At 35.5% G+C, this 19,391-nt stretch overlaps 1 protein-coding gene across 6 annotated transcripts in view; it reads right to left on the reverse strand.

Moving 5' to 3' along the window:
* Positions 1-2,584: 2,584 nt before the first annotated feature.
* The window catches only part of CPEB2 (cytoplasmic polyadenylation element binding protein 2), a 71,436-nt gene continuing 54,629 nt past the window's right edge, over positions 2,585-19,391 (reverse strand). For all 6 annotated transcript variants that reach the window (XM_044226106.1, XM_044226104.1, XM_044226102.1 and 3 more), the window contains 5 exons: positions 18,633-18,722; positions 13,940-14,058; positions 13,549-13,663; positions 10,776-10,957; positions 2,585-6,047 (listed from right to left, as the gene is read on the reverse strand). In XM_044226106.1, the coding sequence (XP_044082041.1) occupies positions 5,820-6,047; positions 10,776-10,957; positions 13,549-13,663; positions 13,940-14,058; positions 18,633-18,722 (734 nt within the window). In that variant the 3' untranslated portion in view covers positions 2,585-5,819. The remainder of the gene's footprint in view (positions 6,048-10,775; positions 10,958-13,548; positions 13,664-13,939; positions 14,059-18,632; positions 18,723-19,391) is intronic.

Below are 19,391 nucleotides of genomic sequence, written 5' to 3' on the forward strand. Positions count from 1 at the left end.
AAATGGCTATCAGACACATGAAAAAATGCTCATCATCATTAGCCCTCAGGGAGATTCAAATTAAAACCACATTGAGATATCACCTTACACCAGTTAGAATGTCACCTGTGCTTCTGACTGGCTATCGATAGACTGGAGGTCCCACAACCTCCTCCCTGGGTTTGACTAATTATGGATTTATTATAAAAGGTTATAACCTATAGAGATGGAAGAGATGCATAGGGCAAGATATAGGGAAAGGGTGTAGAGCTGCCATGCCACTTCTGAACTGAGCTACTGTCCCCAAATTAGGGGACACCACATGGTCACCAAGCTGGCAGTTCCCTGAACCCTGTCCTTCTAGGTTTTTATGGAAGTTTCATACGACTTGGTGTGACCGATTAACTCACTGGCCACTGGAGATCTATTCAATCTCCAGCCCCAGGCTCCTTCCCAGAGGTGGTGGAACAGGTGGAACTGAAAAGTTCTACCCTCCAATCACATGGTTGTTTCCCAACCCTTGGGTGTTTCCCAAAAGTCACCTCCTTAACCAACTCAGGTGTGACTGAAGAGTTTGTTATGAAAATCAGGACCTCTTTATCACTCTTATCACCTAGGAAATTCCAAGGATTTTTAGGAGCTCTGTGCCAGAAATAGAACAAACACCAAATATATGTTATAAATTACAGTATCAGTATGTCTTCCTGTTGCTGGGATATTTTGCTGTTATTTCTTCTTTTTGGTGGAAAAGATCTTCAAGTAATTTTCTGAGAAATGGTTTGTAAGTGCTCAGGTATGAGTTCTTTTAATTCTTTGTTCATACAAAAATTCCAAGTGCTAACCCTTATGAGAAATTCTTAAGTAAAATCATTTCAAAGACATGAAATTACTTCAGCAGTCTTTCCCCTTGCCCTAGATACATATTTACTATGGTCTACTTTATATTACACTGAATTTGAATTAGCCTGATTTTTCACCTCAAGGGCTACAAAATGGCCTGGCAACCAAAGATCCAGCATTGTTAGTGTACAACACTTGGTAGGCATTCAAATTTTATTCTTTTCTTAAATAACAAGGGGATAAGGGGCACAGGAAGATAAATAATCTTTATGTCAGTGGCTGGGGAGTGAAGACAATGAGAGATTCCTACGTCTTAAAAGATAGGCCAGGATGCAGAAGAGGCTCTTCATTTTTGTTATGGAAGATTTATTGGGCAAAAAAGGAAGTGAGTTTCCAAATAGAAAAATGGTAGCATATGTCAAGATGCAGGCATGCGGAGATGCATAATTTGCTTGGAGGACATGGGTGACAGTGACAGGCTCTGAGGTGCTGCTAATGTCAAGATTAGCCCATTTAAGGAGTTTCTGTGATGTCTTATAGAATATGGAGAGATACTAAGTTTTCCCCTCTCTGGGATACCTATGTCTGCAAAGGTAAAGGAGAAAAATTGACTGCAATCAGTGATTTTAAAAATACTTTCTAAAAAAAGGAACACCCCCCCCCACTGCACACAAGTTTAAGAATTCTAGCGTTTTTAAAGTTAAAAGGAGAGCTGTTTTAGCCATCAGTAGGATGAAGAACTTATCCTGTACCTCTTCTCCTTTTTTGTCAATAATGTGGCCATTGAAGAAATGATAGGCTGTGCTGAAAATAAGTAGAAAAATGACAAGTGACTTCCAACCAGAGGGTGTCTGAAGAAGCATCCTGGAAACTGCACTTACAGCAAATCAGTAACAGGGTTTCATTGTTTGAATGCAGCATCAGTTTAAATATGATAAACACTGATGATCGGGGATGATTGCAACACCACACTAGAATTTCTATGGAATATATGTCAGGGATAAGGGTGAAGGTGGGGAGGACAACTGATGCTAGGTATGTTTGGCACCAAAATACTGAGAAACACTGGGCTACTGGTCCCTGCCAGGGTTTCCTCTCCTGACACTTATCTACAGGGGGCCCTGGTCTGCATGACATATTCATGTCACAATGCTCCCTCAATAAGAGTTTAGAGGCATCAATGAGTATTTTTGTAGATCTGAAGAATAAGATTCCACAACTATGCCAATAACTTAATAGTTTATTAGTCAGTCAACAATATTACAAATATTTAAAAATTACTTAATATAAATAGTTGGCAGCAAACTATTCCATTACAGAGTTAAATTACCAGTACAACAGACAGACTGGAGATTTAGACATCTGGAAGATAACAATAAAATAAACTAAAATATTTTAACGAAAAAATTTAAGCTGAAGGCGTTTACCTAGTGTCCATAAAAGCATGGGTTCTCTTTTTATTTAGAAAAAAATAAAAAAAGGCTTTAACACCCCATTAGGAATATAAAATAAAATCAACTGAAAATATTAATTTGCATATCAAAGAACCATTTATAATTACAATCCAAACACTCCATAAACCACTTGTGCGATTCTATACAGAAACTGGGAATTAGAAACTAGTTGCTTTAATATTACAAAGATTTCAGCTCCAAAAATAATTCAACATAAAATAAACTTTAGCAATTAGTGTCATAAAATTATATATTTCCACATAAAAATACAAAATAATATTAATGACAAGAATATGAAAAATTATTCCAAGTATTTTACTACTATTAAAATAAAATAAAACCCAAAAAAACAAAATAGAAATATGCATGAAAAAAGTCTCTCCTTTTGTTAGCAAAACACTATCCAAAATAACTACAATCATTTACATCAGTACAAAGATTTCTGGATTTAAAAAATAGTTGCAATGACAAAAGGGGTATCTTTTCTGACAGTAAAAAATGACACTGTGGATAAAATCTGCAAAATATGCAATGAAAAAAATAAATTTGCATTAAAAAGGTTTACACTGTTATTTTTTTTTATACAAACATTAGAAACAGTATTGCACATCACAACACAGAATCGAGGTTAGTCAGCCTTCCAAAATGTGTTATATTCAAGTTTTGTAGCATCTTTGAGGAGAGGCTCTGTGCAGCCAGATGCAACAGGGATAAATATCAAGTGTTTTCCATACACAAATATATAAATGCTAAATGTTTCCTTCTTAACAAAAAGTGTGGATTTTTAAAGTTTTTTTTTTTTTCCTCCACAGTCATACTTTTGGGCAGCAATATGAACATTTAGGGAACACAAGTGAAGAAGCTTTGAAAATACAAAAATACAATCAAAATAATTTTCTACAAAAATAGTAAAATAAATATGATCTGTAAATTTAAAAAAAAAAAAAAAACTCCAATACAGTGTTCAACAGTTAGGAAATAAGAATGTAGTACATAAAAGGCAAAAAAAAAAAAAAAAAAGAGGTAGGGGTGAGGTGGGGAGGGAACAAAAGATTAGACTGACAAGCTTTAACTATAACAGAAATGAAGGTAAAGCAAACCATACATTTCTGCCATTTTTACCCGTGGCAAAAAGGGGGTTCTGTTTCATTTCCCTTCATTCCCAATATTTATTCCTGTTTAAGAAGGGAAAGTGATTTTCAACATCTCCAATTATTTTTATCATAAAATTTATTTTAGTGTTCATTATTTAATACATGAAAAGGCTCTTCAATTTTAAACATTAAGCAGAAATTATGAAAATAAAGTTAAAAAATCTGCGAAATTAAATATCTAAATAATTAACATTGCAAAACTACTGATTTCTTTTCTAAATTCCAAAAATTGAGGTATAGCAAAGGAGATGTCATCAGTCAAAAAAAGTGTGCCATAAAATAGCTGACTGTTGGAAAAATCTCTCACAGAGATATAAAAATAGTGCATAACAAATGTCAAATGGATCAAGGTTGGCAGGGTTAAGGTTAGAAAAGAATACTCCAAAAATCTGGAGGATCATGGTTAAGTAACAAATAGGGAACATCGACAAATAAATTAGTAAAAAGCTCTTCTGAAAACAGCATCAACTTTAAACATTAAAAACTTGAACCACAACCACAATAAAACAGCAGAGTTAGACATGAACCACATATTTTTACAGTACAAAAAAGCACACCAGAGACAACCAATATTAAGATCAACACTTTGCTCACGTGAAGGATTGTCCCAAGGGGTTGCTATAAGGCAACACCCTTGTAATTTTCTCTCTTTAGAATCAAGAACCTTAGCTCTGCATTTTTAAAAAACATCTACCATTGTTGGGTGCTTTGCTTTGATTGCAGAGTAACTTTTACACTAAAATATAAGGGCTAGTTGCATTAAAAATGCTCTAAAGAGAAAAAATATCACGAATGATATTCTAATAGTGTTCAGTACCAAGAGAAACTCATTAACTATTGCATGTTTCCATGCTACTTTCTCAAAAAAACTGCAAGCAAAGTCATTACCAAAATTCCTTCATCAAAATCTAAAAAAAAAAAAAAAGCAATTCTTAACCGTTAATAACAATGTTCCATGCAACAGTGACCCCAGTTTAGACAGAAGACCCCAATATACATAGGTCAAACACATAAGCAAGTTTAAGCCAGATTTCACCATTGTCTTCAAGGTAAAATTGAATTTTATGCAACTAGCCATCTGTATATTTCCCCATCTCCATTTTGACTTTACTTAGGTTTACTAAAGTTTTGCATTCTTCTATAAAGTTCGTTTGTTTAGATATGGGTTTCCTGTGGGTCTTACATTTGGTGACTGGTTAGCAGTGTGCTGGCCATCTTTGGTTTATAAAGGATGTCTTAACCGTGAACTATCAAAGGGGCTAAAATCAACCTTCTTTAAAATTCTAGTATTTTTCTTTTACTCAATCTTTTATCTATACTATATCACTGCACATTAATTAGAACCGCACATCACAAAATTGCACAGGGATTACAAATATTACATCCAGTCTGCATAAAATCGAATTCCACTACCGACCAGATCACAAAATGGCTGCACTCTCTAATCTAAAACTAATTTGCATATTGTACACATGTAGGACAAATTTTTTAACTTGAAGTCACAATAATGCATGCAAGTTTGCTTTTTTTAAACAAATTTTATAATTTGTTCATGCTACCTAGATTCAAGAGAGCTTTTTTGAACATTTGCAATACCTCACCTCTTGTTAGTTAATAATTCTAGTGCATGCATAAGGTGTATACAGGTAAGTAAACATGCATTTTTTTTCACATTCTAAAACTATGGCAGTTTAGGCCATATTGTGCTGCCTGCATTTTATCTGCAATGCAGTGTGTCTCTAACGTTTTCAATCCCGTATTAATAGGTGGCATTTACACATAACACCTATATAGCAGCAAAGCTAATACAGCTTGTGATTAAAAATGTTTAAAAATAGCTAATAAATCAGATTATCTTGAGGTATTATTTCTTGCAAGTCAAAATGGAGAGCAAAAAAATCAACCCTAATTTTTAGTTTATGTATACACTGAAAATAGCAACAATAAAAATAAGCATTTGTAGCAGACATATTCCATCTTCACTATTATTTTGCTACCTTTGGTAAATTACTGGGGCAGATCTTGAAGTTAAAAACCCACGTTTAGAAATAAGTGCACGCTTCACCCACTATATAGCAGCAGACTGTTTGCCCCTACGCAAAACATTCTCATATCTAATTTTAACTTTACATATAAAAATAACTTGGAGAAAATACAAAAAAACATTTTATTTTAACATGAAAATATCACAAAAATTAGTAAGCCTGAGATGTAGGGTTTTGGTGAAAAACAAGAGGCTTGTAGTGTTTTGGCTGCTGATAAAGATGCATGTATTGGTAGCTGGGGTGAAAGCAGAAGAATGCACTTATTTCTTCCGCATGTCGCGTCTTCAGACACAGTAAGCCACATGCACCCTTTCTTTCCTTGTTACACAGAGGCCGGTGTGCTATTCTTAGTTCCAGCGGAAGTGGATCTGACGTGGGCGATCAGCACCTTCCTTTACCAATGGCTTATGGAACTCACGTCCTGCACGAGAGTGGATATTTGCCCAACAAAACTCACAGTAATACTGCAGGCAAGTGACATTGGCACAGAAAAAGGGAGCAAATTTTCCACCACAGCGTGCGCCCTGGCATTCATCACACATCTGGTCATCTAGCACATATGGCTTTACCTCCACCTGGAAAGAGAGAGGAAAAAAGTCTTCCATTAAGTCTGCTTCAGAAATCATTTTAGTAAATTTAATGTTCAGGGTGTTCTCGAGGAAAGGACCAGCATTAAACACCGAGAAAGTAGGCAGTTTCCTAGTGAAATAGCTTTACCATGTAGTAGGTTATAAAACAAAAACAAAAGCAAAAACAAAAACCAACAACAAAGTCATTCTCTTCTGGCACTAATCATCTTTTTCTAAGATGTTTCATGTTCATAAGTGATCATGTGATTAAACGAGCACTTAGTTTTAGTTTGGTAATTTTATTTTATTTTGATATATTTTCTTCCAAGGACTATAAACTGAGCGGTATTTACTGTATTTTTCAATGGCAGAAAATACTTTTAAAAACTATACATCTAACTGATTTGTAAAACATTCTACCTTTACCTTCCGTGAAGTAACATCTTTAAAACACCTGTGTGTTAATATTTTGGAGGCAGGGTGATTATGAGTAAAAAAAGAGAAGGGCATGGAAGACAAATGGTTTTTATACCTTTTCCCCTTCATTCCAGTAGCACCTGAGAGATGGCCCAAACCCCAACAACCACTGATTATGTACCTGCTTATAACTACTTGGTGCACACATACCAGAACTGTGGATAATCTTATTAAAGGCGTATCTAGACTTCTGTGAATTTATGAGATACAAAGTCAAAGAGGCCCACTGAGAAGGCCTGACTCAGAAGACCTCAGACCCCAGTCAGCTGTGAGGGCTAATTTAAACCTCAGTTTCCAGGTTTGTAAATTGAGAAGAATCCTAGAATCGCTTCACAGTGCTGTGAGGATTAGATTATGCAGTAAAAGCGTCTAAGGCAGTGCTTGGCACACAGCAGAGACTCTAAGCCAGTACTGCCTACTAATAATAACTATGAATGGAGGGCTACTACCTTTGTCTGACTTAATGTGCCAGGCAGCCCAAGACTTCAGGCTTTCCTGAAGAGAGGGAAAACTGAATGTTTAAAAGGTTTGGTTAGAGATAAAGAAGTGTTTGCCAAAGGTAAACAAATAACAAGCCAACAATTTCTATCTGAATGTATTAACACTTGCATGTGTGCAGAAAATGCACATATAAGGGTATTTTCTGAAGCATTATTTTTCACAAGAGCAACAGCGAATAGGGAAAGACCTAAAAGGTGATGAAAAGGACTATAAAACAAACATCTGATAGAAAGATAATGAAATTAAGTTGTTGTTTATATTTGCATTTCACTGATTAGGGCTGGATAAGCATTCTATGTACATTGAACATTTGGCTTTTCTGAATAGTCTGTATCTTTTGAATATTTTCCCAATGGAGGTTTTTTTTTTTTTTTTTTCCAAGTGAATCCTCTTTGCCAGTTAAGGATTTTTAACCTTTTTTCCATTGGCCTTTGATTTTTTTAAAGGATCTTTGACACTCGGTCTAAAATTTTTATGCTCAATCTTTATTTTTTAGTTTTTTTCTATTATGGATCCTATCTTGATTGCCAGTCTATTTCTGATTCATTATCTTCATTATAATATTATGTAACTTAAAACTAACTATACACACACACACATAGATATAACTACATAATATTGTTATAATAATATATAATAACTATAATCAAAGAAATTACCAAAGAATACCTCAAAGTGCCATGAGAATTACTGAATTTCATTTTACTAGATGATAATCAAAATGAGCACAAGGAAAGTGTCTGTTCAATACTTACTTAGTAAGAGGATCTAGCAGAATATCTAGCACAAAGTAGAAACTATCTGAATAAATATGGTACATTTACATATGTTTTCTTGATTATATCTCTTGTCTCTACTGTAATTAAAGACAGTGTCTGTGTGGTTTACTTCATTTCCATAATACCTCATAAAATTCTTGGTGCTTAGGAGTTACTGAATGTAAAACTGCTGAATTAAATTTCAAAATGCAATGATTTCAATTATTTGTATTTCAAACTTCTAGATATTATTTTATGAAGCTAATCTAATTACCTTCAAAATCACAGACTTTAAAGATAGTAAACTGGATTTTAAACTTATGATTTTAGAATATTCTGATTATTTCTGATTAATAACCTCTAAAAACGAGCTCTTGTATGTGTGAAAAGGTGCTCGGAGTTTCATTAATTCTGTGCCTATTCTTACTTTCCATTATGATGTCCCTCCCTAATTTCACTTCAGAGAACCTATCTGGAATACTCTGCCACCTGGATTCACAACTAATGAAATAATTCATATTTAATTATCCAACTTGAACTTCAACACAACTCCCTTCAGTAAGTACCAGAAGGCACAGTGAGTATTATTACTCATGGAGTAACATACAAAATTACAATGAATTACACTTTTGTGGTGATGGTGTTTCCCAGTTTTTGGGGAGATAGGAATTAAACCTCAAAGAGCTCATGAGCCAAAAGATCAAGTTGAGTGAACAATTTCAATCCTTCCCAAATCTCTGGGTTATCAGTTATAAATTTAAAATTAATCAGTTGTTATGGTTTAATAACTACATTCATACTAGAGACATGAAAGGTATAAAGATCAATTGCGTGTGTGTGTGCGCATGAGCAAGCTCAAATTCTTTAATTCTTTTCTTTTTTTTTTTAAAGATTTTAAGTAATCTCTACACCAAACATGGGGTTTGAACTCATAACCCCAAGATCAAGAGTTGCATTCTGAACCAGCCAGACAGCCCTCAAATTATTTCAGATATAGTTCAAAATATACCTTAAGCAGCTCAGATCTTAAAAATTAAACTTTTCTCTCAGGCACTGTAATGCCTTTTTAAGAAGGCATGCATGTGTTTCTGAATTCACTTGCTGTGCATCTGAATTGCTCTTTAGGAATCCATATTCTGCCCCAAATAACTGGTCCTTCACTATCATTTTGGAAACAAGAATGAGGCAGGACACTGCAAGGATGTTTTCCCTATGCTCCTGCATGCTAAATAACTATAATTATATACAATGTACGTAATCTCCTCAGTTGACTAGATCACTTCTTTGCAAAAGTCAGGGTTAGACTAGATACATGGTCTCAATCATGGCTGCACATTAGAATCGCCTGGGAGCTTTACAAATTTCGGCTGCCCCTGAACAGTTGTAACAAAATCTCTGGGGTCGGGGAATGGGGGAACCCAGCTGTCAACATTTTTCTAAATTCCCAGGTGACTTTATTCTGCAGCTGAGGGTGAAAACCACTGGACTACAGGAACTCCAGTTCAACAAATTTTCCTGCATGGTGTAATTAAAGCAGACACCTTCCACTTAGATGGTGAGACTGTGTGTGTTGCAAAAGTTTAAGTAACAATGCAAAAAAAATCACTCTGCTTGTATGAACTGAACCTATGCTGTACTTTTTTTGGTTTGTTTTCTATATGGGATGGCTTGGTAATTAAACTATTGACTACTTTTAGAGTCCACAATTAGTCAATCCATACTCCTAAACCAGCTCCACTGCCTCCAAAATAGTCTTTTAACATATACAGACAGCCTCAGAGAAGAAACTTCAAGAAACTGTTACACTGGGGAAAAAAAATACTCAAGTTATATCTTTTAATTTGGATATACAAAAAGTTAAATTACCTCTAATGCTTAGCATATCTCATCTGTAATACAATGCAAACATGATTATTTTAAAATATTGCTTAGCTGTATATATGCACTATGAGCAAATTTTAGTATGAAATAGATTTGCAATTGAACAACTGAGTTTGGGTCACTCCTTTTCCCTATTTTCAATGGTAATCAGTACTAGGAATTATTCAATGGGGTGGCTTTTAGTTAATGAATATTCATAGGACTTCCTAAAAATTTTTACTGTGATTACCTATACAATGCAACTGAAGAGTAAATGTTTTAAAGTTTAGGATAATTATTTTGTGTGTTTAATTGTTTTTGTATATTTATCATTTTGTATACTTAGGGAAATATACAGTATTTTTATTTTAAATTTAATGATAAAAGATAAAAACACTTAAATAACAGTGCCAAACTTTAAATGCTTCTACATATGAGAATTCATTTAATCCTCAAAACAATTGTGAAAAAGATACTATTATTGCTTTCCATTTGATAAATGGGGAAAAAGAGGCATACTGAGGGTTAATTTCTTGAGGATTACAGAGCACATGGTGGACATAGCATCCTGGGCATGCTGGCTCCAGGGTACAGGCTCCCTCTGAGCAGGGAGCCTGATGAGGGGCTCAATCCCAGGACCCTGGGATCATGACCTAAGCTAAAGGCAGACACTTAACGGACTGAGCCACCCAGGTACACCCAGGGTACAACTCTTGAAAGAAGCCCTGCTTCTATGGTTAGAAAGGTGTTAAAACCTTACTGGTGGATTTTTAAATAAACAACAACCACCAAAAACCCCACAACCTGATGTGCTTTTACAATGACATTTAAATTTTGTATACTGTATCTGAAGTTCAAAGTATGGGGAACGCCATTGGGCTCTTTGCTCAGTAGGGAACCTGCCTCTCCCTCTGCCTGCTCCCCTCTCTCTGACAAATAAATAAATAAAATCTTTTAAAAAAAGTTCAAAGTATGTTCAATAATTTTACATTTCAGTGGTATTTTGATATAGTACTCTTTAAGATTTAAAGATGTATAAAAAAATAGAGTGAATTATATTGTCAACTTGGTAGGATAGTAAGCTCTGGATCAGCACCTTATTATAGGATGTTAAATGCTTTCCCAATATGCAACTTACGCGTTTATCAATATCCCCATGCTGAAGCTGAACAAACCGAGCACTGATGGCAGCAATATAGCTCTGCTGATTGGAGAAAGCAACTCGACCAGCACCTTTTGGGTATTTTAGCTCAGGATCTGTATCAATTCCTGCATAACAAACTCCACCATACAGCCGGTCCATGATCATAGCAAGTTCCACTTGAAAAGGAAAAGAAATTCACATCAAATGTGAGAGAACACAGTAAATCAACAGTTTTTAAATAACTTTTTTAAAAAGGGAAAGTCAATAGGATAAATAGTTTTACGCTGTTTTCTTCCATCCAAGTACTAACCAGGTCCGACCCTGCTTAGCTTCCGAGATCAGACGAGATCAGGCGCGTTAAGGGTGGTATGGCCGTAGACTACGCTGTTTTCTAAATCCAATCCTTTCACCTGCATATTGGACCCAATATGCTCTCACTACAGAATTACTTGGCAATTCTCCTCTCTCCTTTATCATCAGTTTTTCCCTCTACACAGGATCATTCCCAATCTTAACAAAACAAAACAAAACAAAACAAAACAAAACACAAAACCCAAAACAAAACTCTTAATTCTGTTTTTCTCCCTCTCAGTGACTGCTTAATTTCTATATTCTTCCTTTACAGCCAAATTGTTACATTTTTTTTCTTCTACTACCTCATCCTTCTCTTCCCATTTCTTGTTCAACCTTTATAACTAGACTTTCATCCCTTGTTAACTCTATGTTAATTGCTCATGCCACTGTCAAGTACAATGGTCAATCTACCTGGAAGCAGTACGGGAACATACGTTAACGTCTACTTTCTGAATCTGGCTTTCAGGAAACATTTTTCTACTAATTTTCATCCGACTTCACAATTCCTTAGTCTTCCTTGTTGGTTCCTCTTCAACTCCTTGACTTTTCGATGTCAGAGTACTCTAAGTTTCAGTCGTGGATTTCTCTTTATACCTGTGGGCTATGGTGACTTTATCCCATGTCATGGCTTAAATACCATCTATCTGTCTTCATGTCCTAAATTCCTGTCTCCAGCCTCGGCCTCTTCTCTGGACATCGAAGTCATTGATACAACCACCAGGAGATGGTCAACTGGAGTTGTTGTCCTGGACAACTCATACTGACATTTAATAGACCTTCACCACCTAGTTTGAAATGACACTCCTGATCTTCCACCATCCCATTAAATCTGCTCCAATGAGTTTTTGCTAACTCAGCTGGTAAGCAATAGAAAAGATAAAGTTCCTAAGATTCTTGGCTTCAATCCTTTCTATTTTCTGTTTTCCCCACTACATATGCAATCCTATGAACCTGATTTTCTAGACCTATCTAAAATCCAATCTCCTCACCTCCATCAACTAACATCCTATTCCAAAGTCTCATTATTTTTCATCTGGATCATGGCAATAGCCTTAACTCTTTGTTTCTGATTTACTGTCGAAACAGTAGCAAGGCCCCTCAGAACAGTAGCAAGAGTAATTCTTAGATATCAGATATAAATGGCATAACTAAAATTTCTACTTTGGAGCTCAAAATGGTACCACAAAGTTGCTTTCAAAATCAAGACCACAATTTCTCTTCTCCAGGGTTCTTTATCACAGTAGAAGGTGTGACTATCTACATAGTGGCTTAAGACTAAAAGCTGAGATTCAGTCTTTGAGGTTACCTCATAAATTGTCTGGGACATGTGTTTATTTTGCTCTCTCACCACTGCTACCTCCAATCTAAGCTCATGTTATCTTTCTCCTGCCCTGCAAGAATGGGCTCCTAAAAGGGTCTACTCATATCTACTCAACCCAGCTGCCTCCAAAATATGTCATTAGCTACAGTTATCTAAAACTCTTCATTGGTTTCCCCTTGCTCTGAGGATAAATACTGAATTAGCTTATCAGACAGATTTGTATGGTCTGACCCCTATTCACTTTTTCTATGCCTTTTTGTGTCTCTCTCCTCACTTCTTAGACCCTTAGTCAGCCACTCTGGAATTCTTTCAGTTCCTCCAATGCCCTCCGCTTCCCTCCACTAAAGATCTTTGAATATGCTCTTCCCTTTGTCGGAAAACACACTCCTCACAACCCTCCTGCCACCTCAACTCTATTCCTTCTGCTGTGTCAGCTCAAATGCAAGGATTTCTAAATATCAGACTACACCACATTCCCGTGATGTTCTTCTACTCTCTGTAGTCTTTCTTTGTAGCAGTTATATTCTGTAAGTATTTATACATGTGAATGGTTCTTTTAATGTATGTCCTATACTGACTGGAAAAGGATGTTCTCAGTGGTGGAAGGTACTAACACACTTCACAGGGCACAGGGAATCATAAAACATGCTTGTACAGTGGGCATACAGGTCTGTAATTATGTTCCTAGATAACATTTCTGGTAAATCTCTGGTTTCTTGTTATTGATGAACAGAAGTTTATTACTTATCAAAGCACTATTTAAAAAAACAAAACGTACTTCTTCAAATATCAGAGTCTACCAACATAAAATAAACAGACCCAAAATTCTTTTTAGAAGTCAGAAGTATTTGGATCCTTCTTATAGAGTCTGCTTGAAGTTAATTATTAATATTGATAGATGAGTGTCTACTTCTCCATTTACTTGACAATTTTAAGAATACTTCTCAGAATTCTGTAGCAAACAACTCTTGGAGCATAAAGAATCTGCCCTTTGCCCACCCAACAGTACATAACAGCTCAGAAAAGTTTACTGAATTCATTCATATTTAATTTTTATTTTAAAGAAGCAACATTTGTTAACATTCTACTTACCAGCCCTTAATGGCCTAGGAACACCCCCAACAAAAATTGTTTTTCGAGGATCCAAAGGCTGAGAACCATCCATCACAAAATCACTATCACTTAAGTTCCAAGGACGGATCTGAACCTAGAAAGAAAATCACATCACTGTAATTGGTCTTATTCTCTTGACAGCTAATGCTACTTTGTGCCGGTTAACAGTGGTCCTTTTATTTTTCAAAATTTTGTACAGCTGGATTTGAAAATACATTATTTTTTTAAGCTAGATACTATAAGTTATTGGGATTTTTAAAAACTGAACTCTTAACCTGGTATTTTAACTTTTTTTATCATTAATTACTTCAAACCAGTTTTTGGAAAACTCGTATTTGTAGCTTAAAGTTCACATACAGTATTTACTTACTGGTTTGTCCTTAATGGTGGGACTGGAAACACACAGATAGAGTTTTCCATCTTCTTCAATACAAGCATCAATTAGTGCTTGAACTGAGCTCTCTTCTTGAAAGAGAAGGAATGCATAGCCTGTAATAACCATTAAAAATGAGGCAATATTGCAAAGGAAGTGATTTCACCCCAAATTTCAATATTATTTAGAAAACACATGCTTTTGCAAAAGAAAAAAAAATTAACTATCAGAGAGAACCAGAATTATTAGACTTTCTATAGGAGAGCACAATATCCTATGGAATACACACAAAAACAGATACTCATTAATTAGCTATCTTATATAGAGTGCTTTCTATCCAGTGCTGTGCTAAAAGCTTTACATAAATTATTTCATTTGATTCCCACAGCAAGTCTCTAAGACATTATTCCCATTTTATAGAAGAAAAACCTGAGGTATCCAGCATCAAGTCAGTCATATGAACAAGCAGTTGGTGGAGTAATTTCAAACCCAGGAGAGCTCCCAAGGTCTCCCAAGATACTGTCTTCTTCAAGAACTTGGCAGGACTAACCCCTCGATTATATTAGAAGGTTTCTAAAGAGGCCCTCAGGGTAAGACATGTTCTGGTGCACAGTTTGGGCTAGAACACACTTGGAAAGGCGTAAGAATTTCCCTAAGGAAGGGAAATAACTACAAGTCAGCATGTCAACTTCAAATTTGTACTAAGAAAACTGCCTTAAGGAGGCTGGAGCAAAATGGGTCCTCCAGCATGGGTCAGGACCTTAAAATCAAACTCTCTACTGGGATAAACCGTGGAACACTTCAAGTAGTCTGGAGACTATGTTTGGACTTTGGAACTAAACTCTTGCTTATTAGATGCCTGTACCTTTGGGAGATACACCTTTCCTCCTCTCTTTGTGATAACAGACCGTCATTCTTCAAGCAGAACAGACTTCGGTATAAAAAGAAGGTATCAAAATTTATACTGGAAGTTCACCATTACATGATTATTCCTAGAAGCTGATAATTAATTGACCCAAATACACCCCTTTCTTTGATGAGATTTCTATGCAAACAAACCTAGAGAACTATAATCTGGTTCTAATATGAAGAAGTCATCAAGCAGGCCATGCACATCTATCTATTCCATTAGACAATGGTAAATGTGAGATCATGTTTTACACAAAAATCAAAACACATAGATTTATTGCCAACAATGGCTGTAATTGCCACAAAGGTCTGATGTGACACAAAAGTGCTTCATTTTAAATTATAATTCCTGATTGCATAAATAAGCCATGAAATCAACCTATGCAACAGAAACTTTCTAAGGTATGATTATGCAAGATTAAAAAAACACATTGCAGACATTTCCAACTGCTAGAAATAATTTAAATATGCTTGAAAAAATAAAAAAATGAAAACTTGTTTTAAGTGAAGGCTTTAGTTTTGACACAAGTTAAAGATTTGTAAGTTGTAACTCTTTTGTAATAACTGAGAGGCTATAAGACCAATTTACAAAATATTTTAAATTCAGCAAATTTAATGTTATTTGTGATATTAATTTTTGATATTAATGTTTTAATTTTGGTTAGTTTTAAAGTGATACTTTACATTCAATATTTTTTTTTTAATATTTTGAGAGAAAGAGAGAGAGAGAGCACATGAGGAGGAGGGTGGTAGGAGGGATAAGCAGGCTCCCACTGAGCAGGGAGCCTGACATAGGGCTTGCATCCCAGGATCCTGAGATCATGACTTGAGGCGAAGGCAGACGCTTAACCAATTGAGCCACCCAGGTACCTCTACATTCAATATTCCTACTATTAATGATTTGTGTAATTATTAGGTAAGAAATGTTTGTATCACACAACTAATTAAGCAACATGGCAGGTAAATTACGATCTAGCTAAGGCAAACCATTAAATATTAAAATACTCTTACCAAAAACATACTGTACAGCAAACTAATACTCACATAGGGTGAACCTCATTCACTGTAAAAGAAACATATGTACACATGTGGCTCCATCTCCAAGGTCTCATGTCGCTGCCTTAATTACAAGGCAGCTTCACTAACTGGATGCTTTGTGCATCAGTGTTTCCAAACCATGGAAGATGAATTACAACAATGTCAAAACTGCTTAAAAGGACAAGGTTTGGAAACACTGGTCTTTGGCAATGACAATTAATTATGATTGTACCCCAAACTACGATTTGCCGGTGCCGCTTTATTCAGGTCTTTTTGCTTTGTTTTCAGTTTGAGAAAATAAACTAACCATTACCACAAAAACCACAATGACACCAACAATGGCAACAACAGCAACAAAGACAGCAACTATTCTGTTTGATTAAATTTGTGCCAACACATCTTTCTAGGCTTAGAGTCCATCATCCTGTTACATGAACAAGAGGCTCAGGCAAAAAATGTGTACCTGTCTCCACACAAACCAATTCTCATTCCTTTCTAAAACTGTATTTCAGTTCCTCCCTGGAACTCTGTTTGACTCCTTTATGTCTCTGGATTACAAAATACCTTCAGATTTCGTTCAGAACTTCTCAGTGAACCTTCCCCACCTACTTCAGGTTAAAGAAGCTTCTATTCTATAGTATTTATAGGTGTTTTTATCATGTGTTAGTCAGTTATTATTCTGTGCATTACCAAGAGTACAAAGATGAGTAAATGCAGAGTATTACAGACTATGGGAAGAATTGGATTTTAGCAAAATCATCACGGATTTATAGAGTTGTAAAAATGTAACATTGTAGCTGTGAAAAGGGCTATGAGAGAGTGGAACAGTGCCAGGAGAGCCTACAATGGGAGTATGAGAACCATTAGGGGCATCCTGAAAGTATCCTGTGAGCAACCAATGTTTGAACTGAGACAAATGAGGATATGTGGATGAAGACACATCAGAAGGGCATTAGGGCCAGTGAGAATATCATACATAAGAGCCCTAAGGCAGGAGAGAGCAAAGCCGGTTTTTGGAACCAGAAGTGAACAAGAAGTAATAGGGGCAGAAGAAACCAGAGAGGTGGGGGAGGTTGGGCAGGGCAAACCCATTTTTACCTTTATTCTAACTGAAAGAAACCATTGAAGGGTTTTAAGCAGATGGTCAAGAGATAGCAGTATCAGATGAGTTTTCAGAGAGATTACTCTGGCTATACTGTGGGGGAAAAACTGGAGAGAGGCAGAGGTATGGACGGACTAGTCACATTCCTGAAGTGGACCAGGATACTGGTAACTTAGGCAGGAATATTAGAAACTAACTGACATTTTTACTGACCATTCAAAAACTTTACAAGAAGCTAAAAGAGTGAAGCATTAGACAACAGATTAAAACTCAGTTTAAAACTCAGCAACAAATTAAAGCTCAGCAAGAGATTAAAACTCAGACGAACAAATGAATGTCTATATCTATATGGAGCTTATTTTCTCTCTAAACTAAGTATCAGGACGTCCAAGACCAGTAAACTCTAAATTTGGGCGAAAATTTAGAGTACATGAAGAAAGGTCCATAGCTTTAATCAGACTTTCATAGAGATCTGGGATTCAGAATCCCTGCTCAAAAGATGTTCTTGAGTCCATAAATCTAAGATCTAAAGGTATAAAACAGAAACCACTGGGTTATTTCATTTCTCTAAAATCTACATGAACTAGTAATGGAGGTACTAGAATTCTCAGTGACAAATAAGTGAGATATCCCATATAATGATCAGAAATCTTTAATTAGTTTTTGTATACCAATAACTATTCTAACATGTTTCCTTTCCCAGAGCCCAAATCAGACCATTAAATAGATCTACTGGAGTCTTTTTTCCAGGTTTGAAAATTTGCTCAGCCATGAGAATAACAGGGTTTTTGTTTTACTAAAATTTCATTTCAATGATGTTCAAAGAAAAGCTTTAGCTTTTTAAACCTCCCCCTTTTTATTCCCTTTAGAGAATCTGCCATTAGCAACCTGACTGGATTCACGTTTAATTCTCTCCACTCACCTCCCCTGCTCATTGTGGGCAAGGGGAACTTACCTCCTCTCCCCACTAATGGTGGCCTTGCTTTTGGTCAGATGAATGATAGTGATTTGTTATTCTTGTGATATGGTGACAAGCCATAGTGGGTATCCTAGCAGTGAGTTACCAGCACAACTAGGTATCTTCTTCACATCTGATCTCTCTATATAATGGGGTTTGGACCAGTCACTTTCTCCTCTAGCTAAATTAACCCACAAAGTAAATATTACTCTGCTGTTATCTGTTATTGTTTGGAACACTTATGCAAGTCTGGCAATATTCATACTATTCATGCATTTATATTTTTCTCTCACTTCAAATAGTTCTTAATTTCATTGCATAGAGGGACACTTTTTTTACACATTGGTACCCAAGTTACTTAGAAGGATGCTTCAAACTGAAAACAAAACCTCAAAACATTCATTGATTTGAGTGTTTGAAATCACTGTCAAACCATTACAGAGAAAGCACAGCTAGTGTCTAATGGCTCCTGACTGGGTTAAAGTGAAACTACGATAGCCCTCAGATCCATTCTTGTCACTTGATGCATGTTACCAGCCTTCACAAATTACTCTATTAGTTTTTATACAAAGGTGTGATGATATGCAATTCTAAAAGAAAAGAAAACACAAAGTAATTGGTACTGTCTTATTTGCTCTCATAAAACTGATTCCCTAGAAAATATTAACAATAAAAACTCTTACCTTTTGGTGGAAAATAGGACTTGCTTTCTGCTTTATGAGGCCAATCTACTACCAAAGGCCCAAATCTTCTGAAGCTAGCAGTTATTTCATCTTAAAAAAGTACAATAATACACAATAGGAATTAGTTTTAATACTTCATTAAAAAAACCCATATTTTATAAGTTAAAGATTTAATATTTAAAAGTACCAAGTACTCTTAAGATAAACATGAAAACTGAAAACACGTCTAATATCCTTACTGACAGAATATATGAAACAGATATTTTAGCCAAAAGAAATTAATAAATTTAAGTAGCACGCTGACCAGAGGAATCAATTTAGTGTGAGTTTTAAAATTTTACCTAATGTTGTGTAGATACTAAAGGACTGATATACCAAATCATAAATATTATTGGCTTGAAAAACATGCAAACATTATTTCAAGTTAAATAGAGAGACAATTACTGCTTGATAAATAAAATCTCATAGGGAAAGAACAGGTCTGTTAGAACAAGACACAAAGAATTATCTTACTCATTAAGGTCTGACACATACCAGGTAGCTTCACTGAAACAAATACAGGTCAAATACAATGATATGCTCTAGGTTATTTTTTCGTATGCAAACCTTATTAAACTAACACTTAGGACAGGTTTCTGAATATTCGAATAATTTAAAAATTTCTCAAAGTGTAGCAAAATCCTCTTAGTTGTGAATAAGAGTGGCAGGCTTCCCACAACGGTACAGACATTGGACAGTTTCGTATTTTTAATCTTTACC

Source organism: Neovison vison, chromosome 11 (genome assembly GCF_020171115.1).
Source record: "Neovison vison isolate M4711 chromosome 11, ASM_NN_V1, whole genome shotgun sequence".
NCBI lineage: Eukaryota > Metazoa > Chordata > Mammalia > Carnivora > Mustelidae > Neogale > Neogale vison.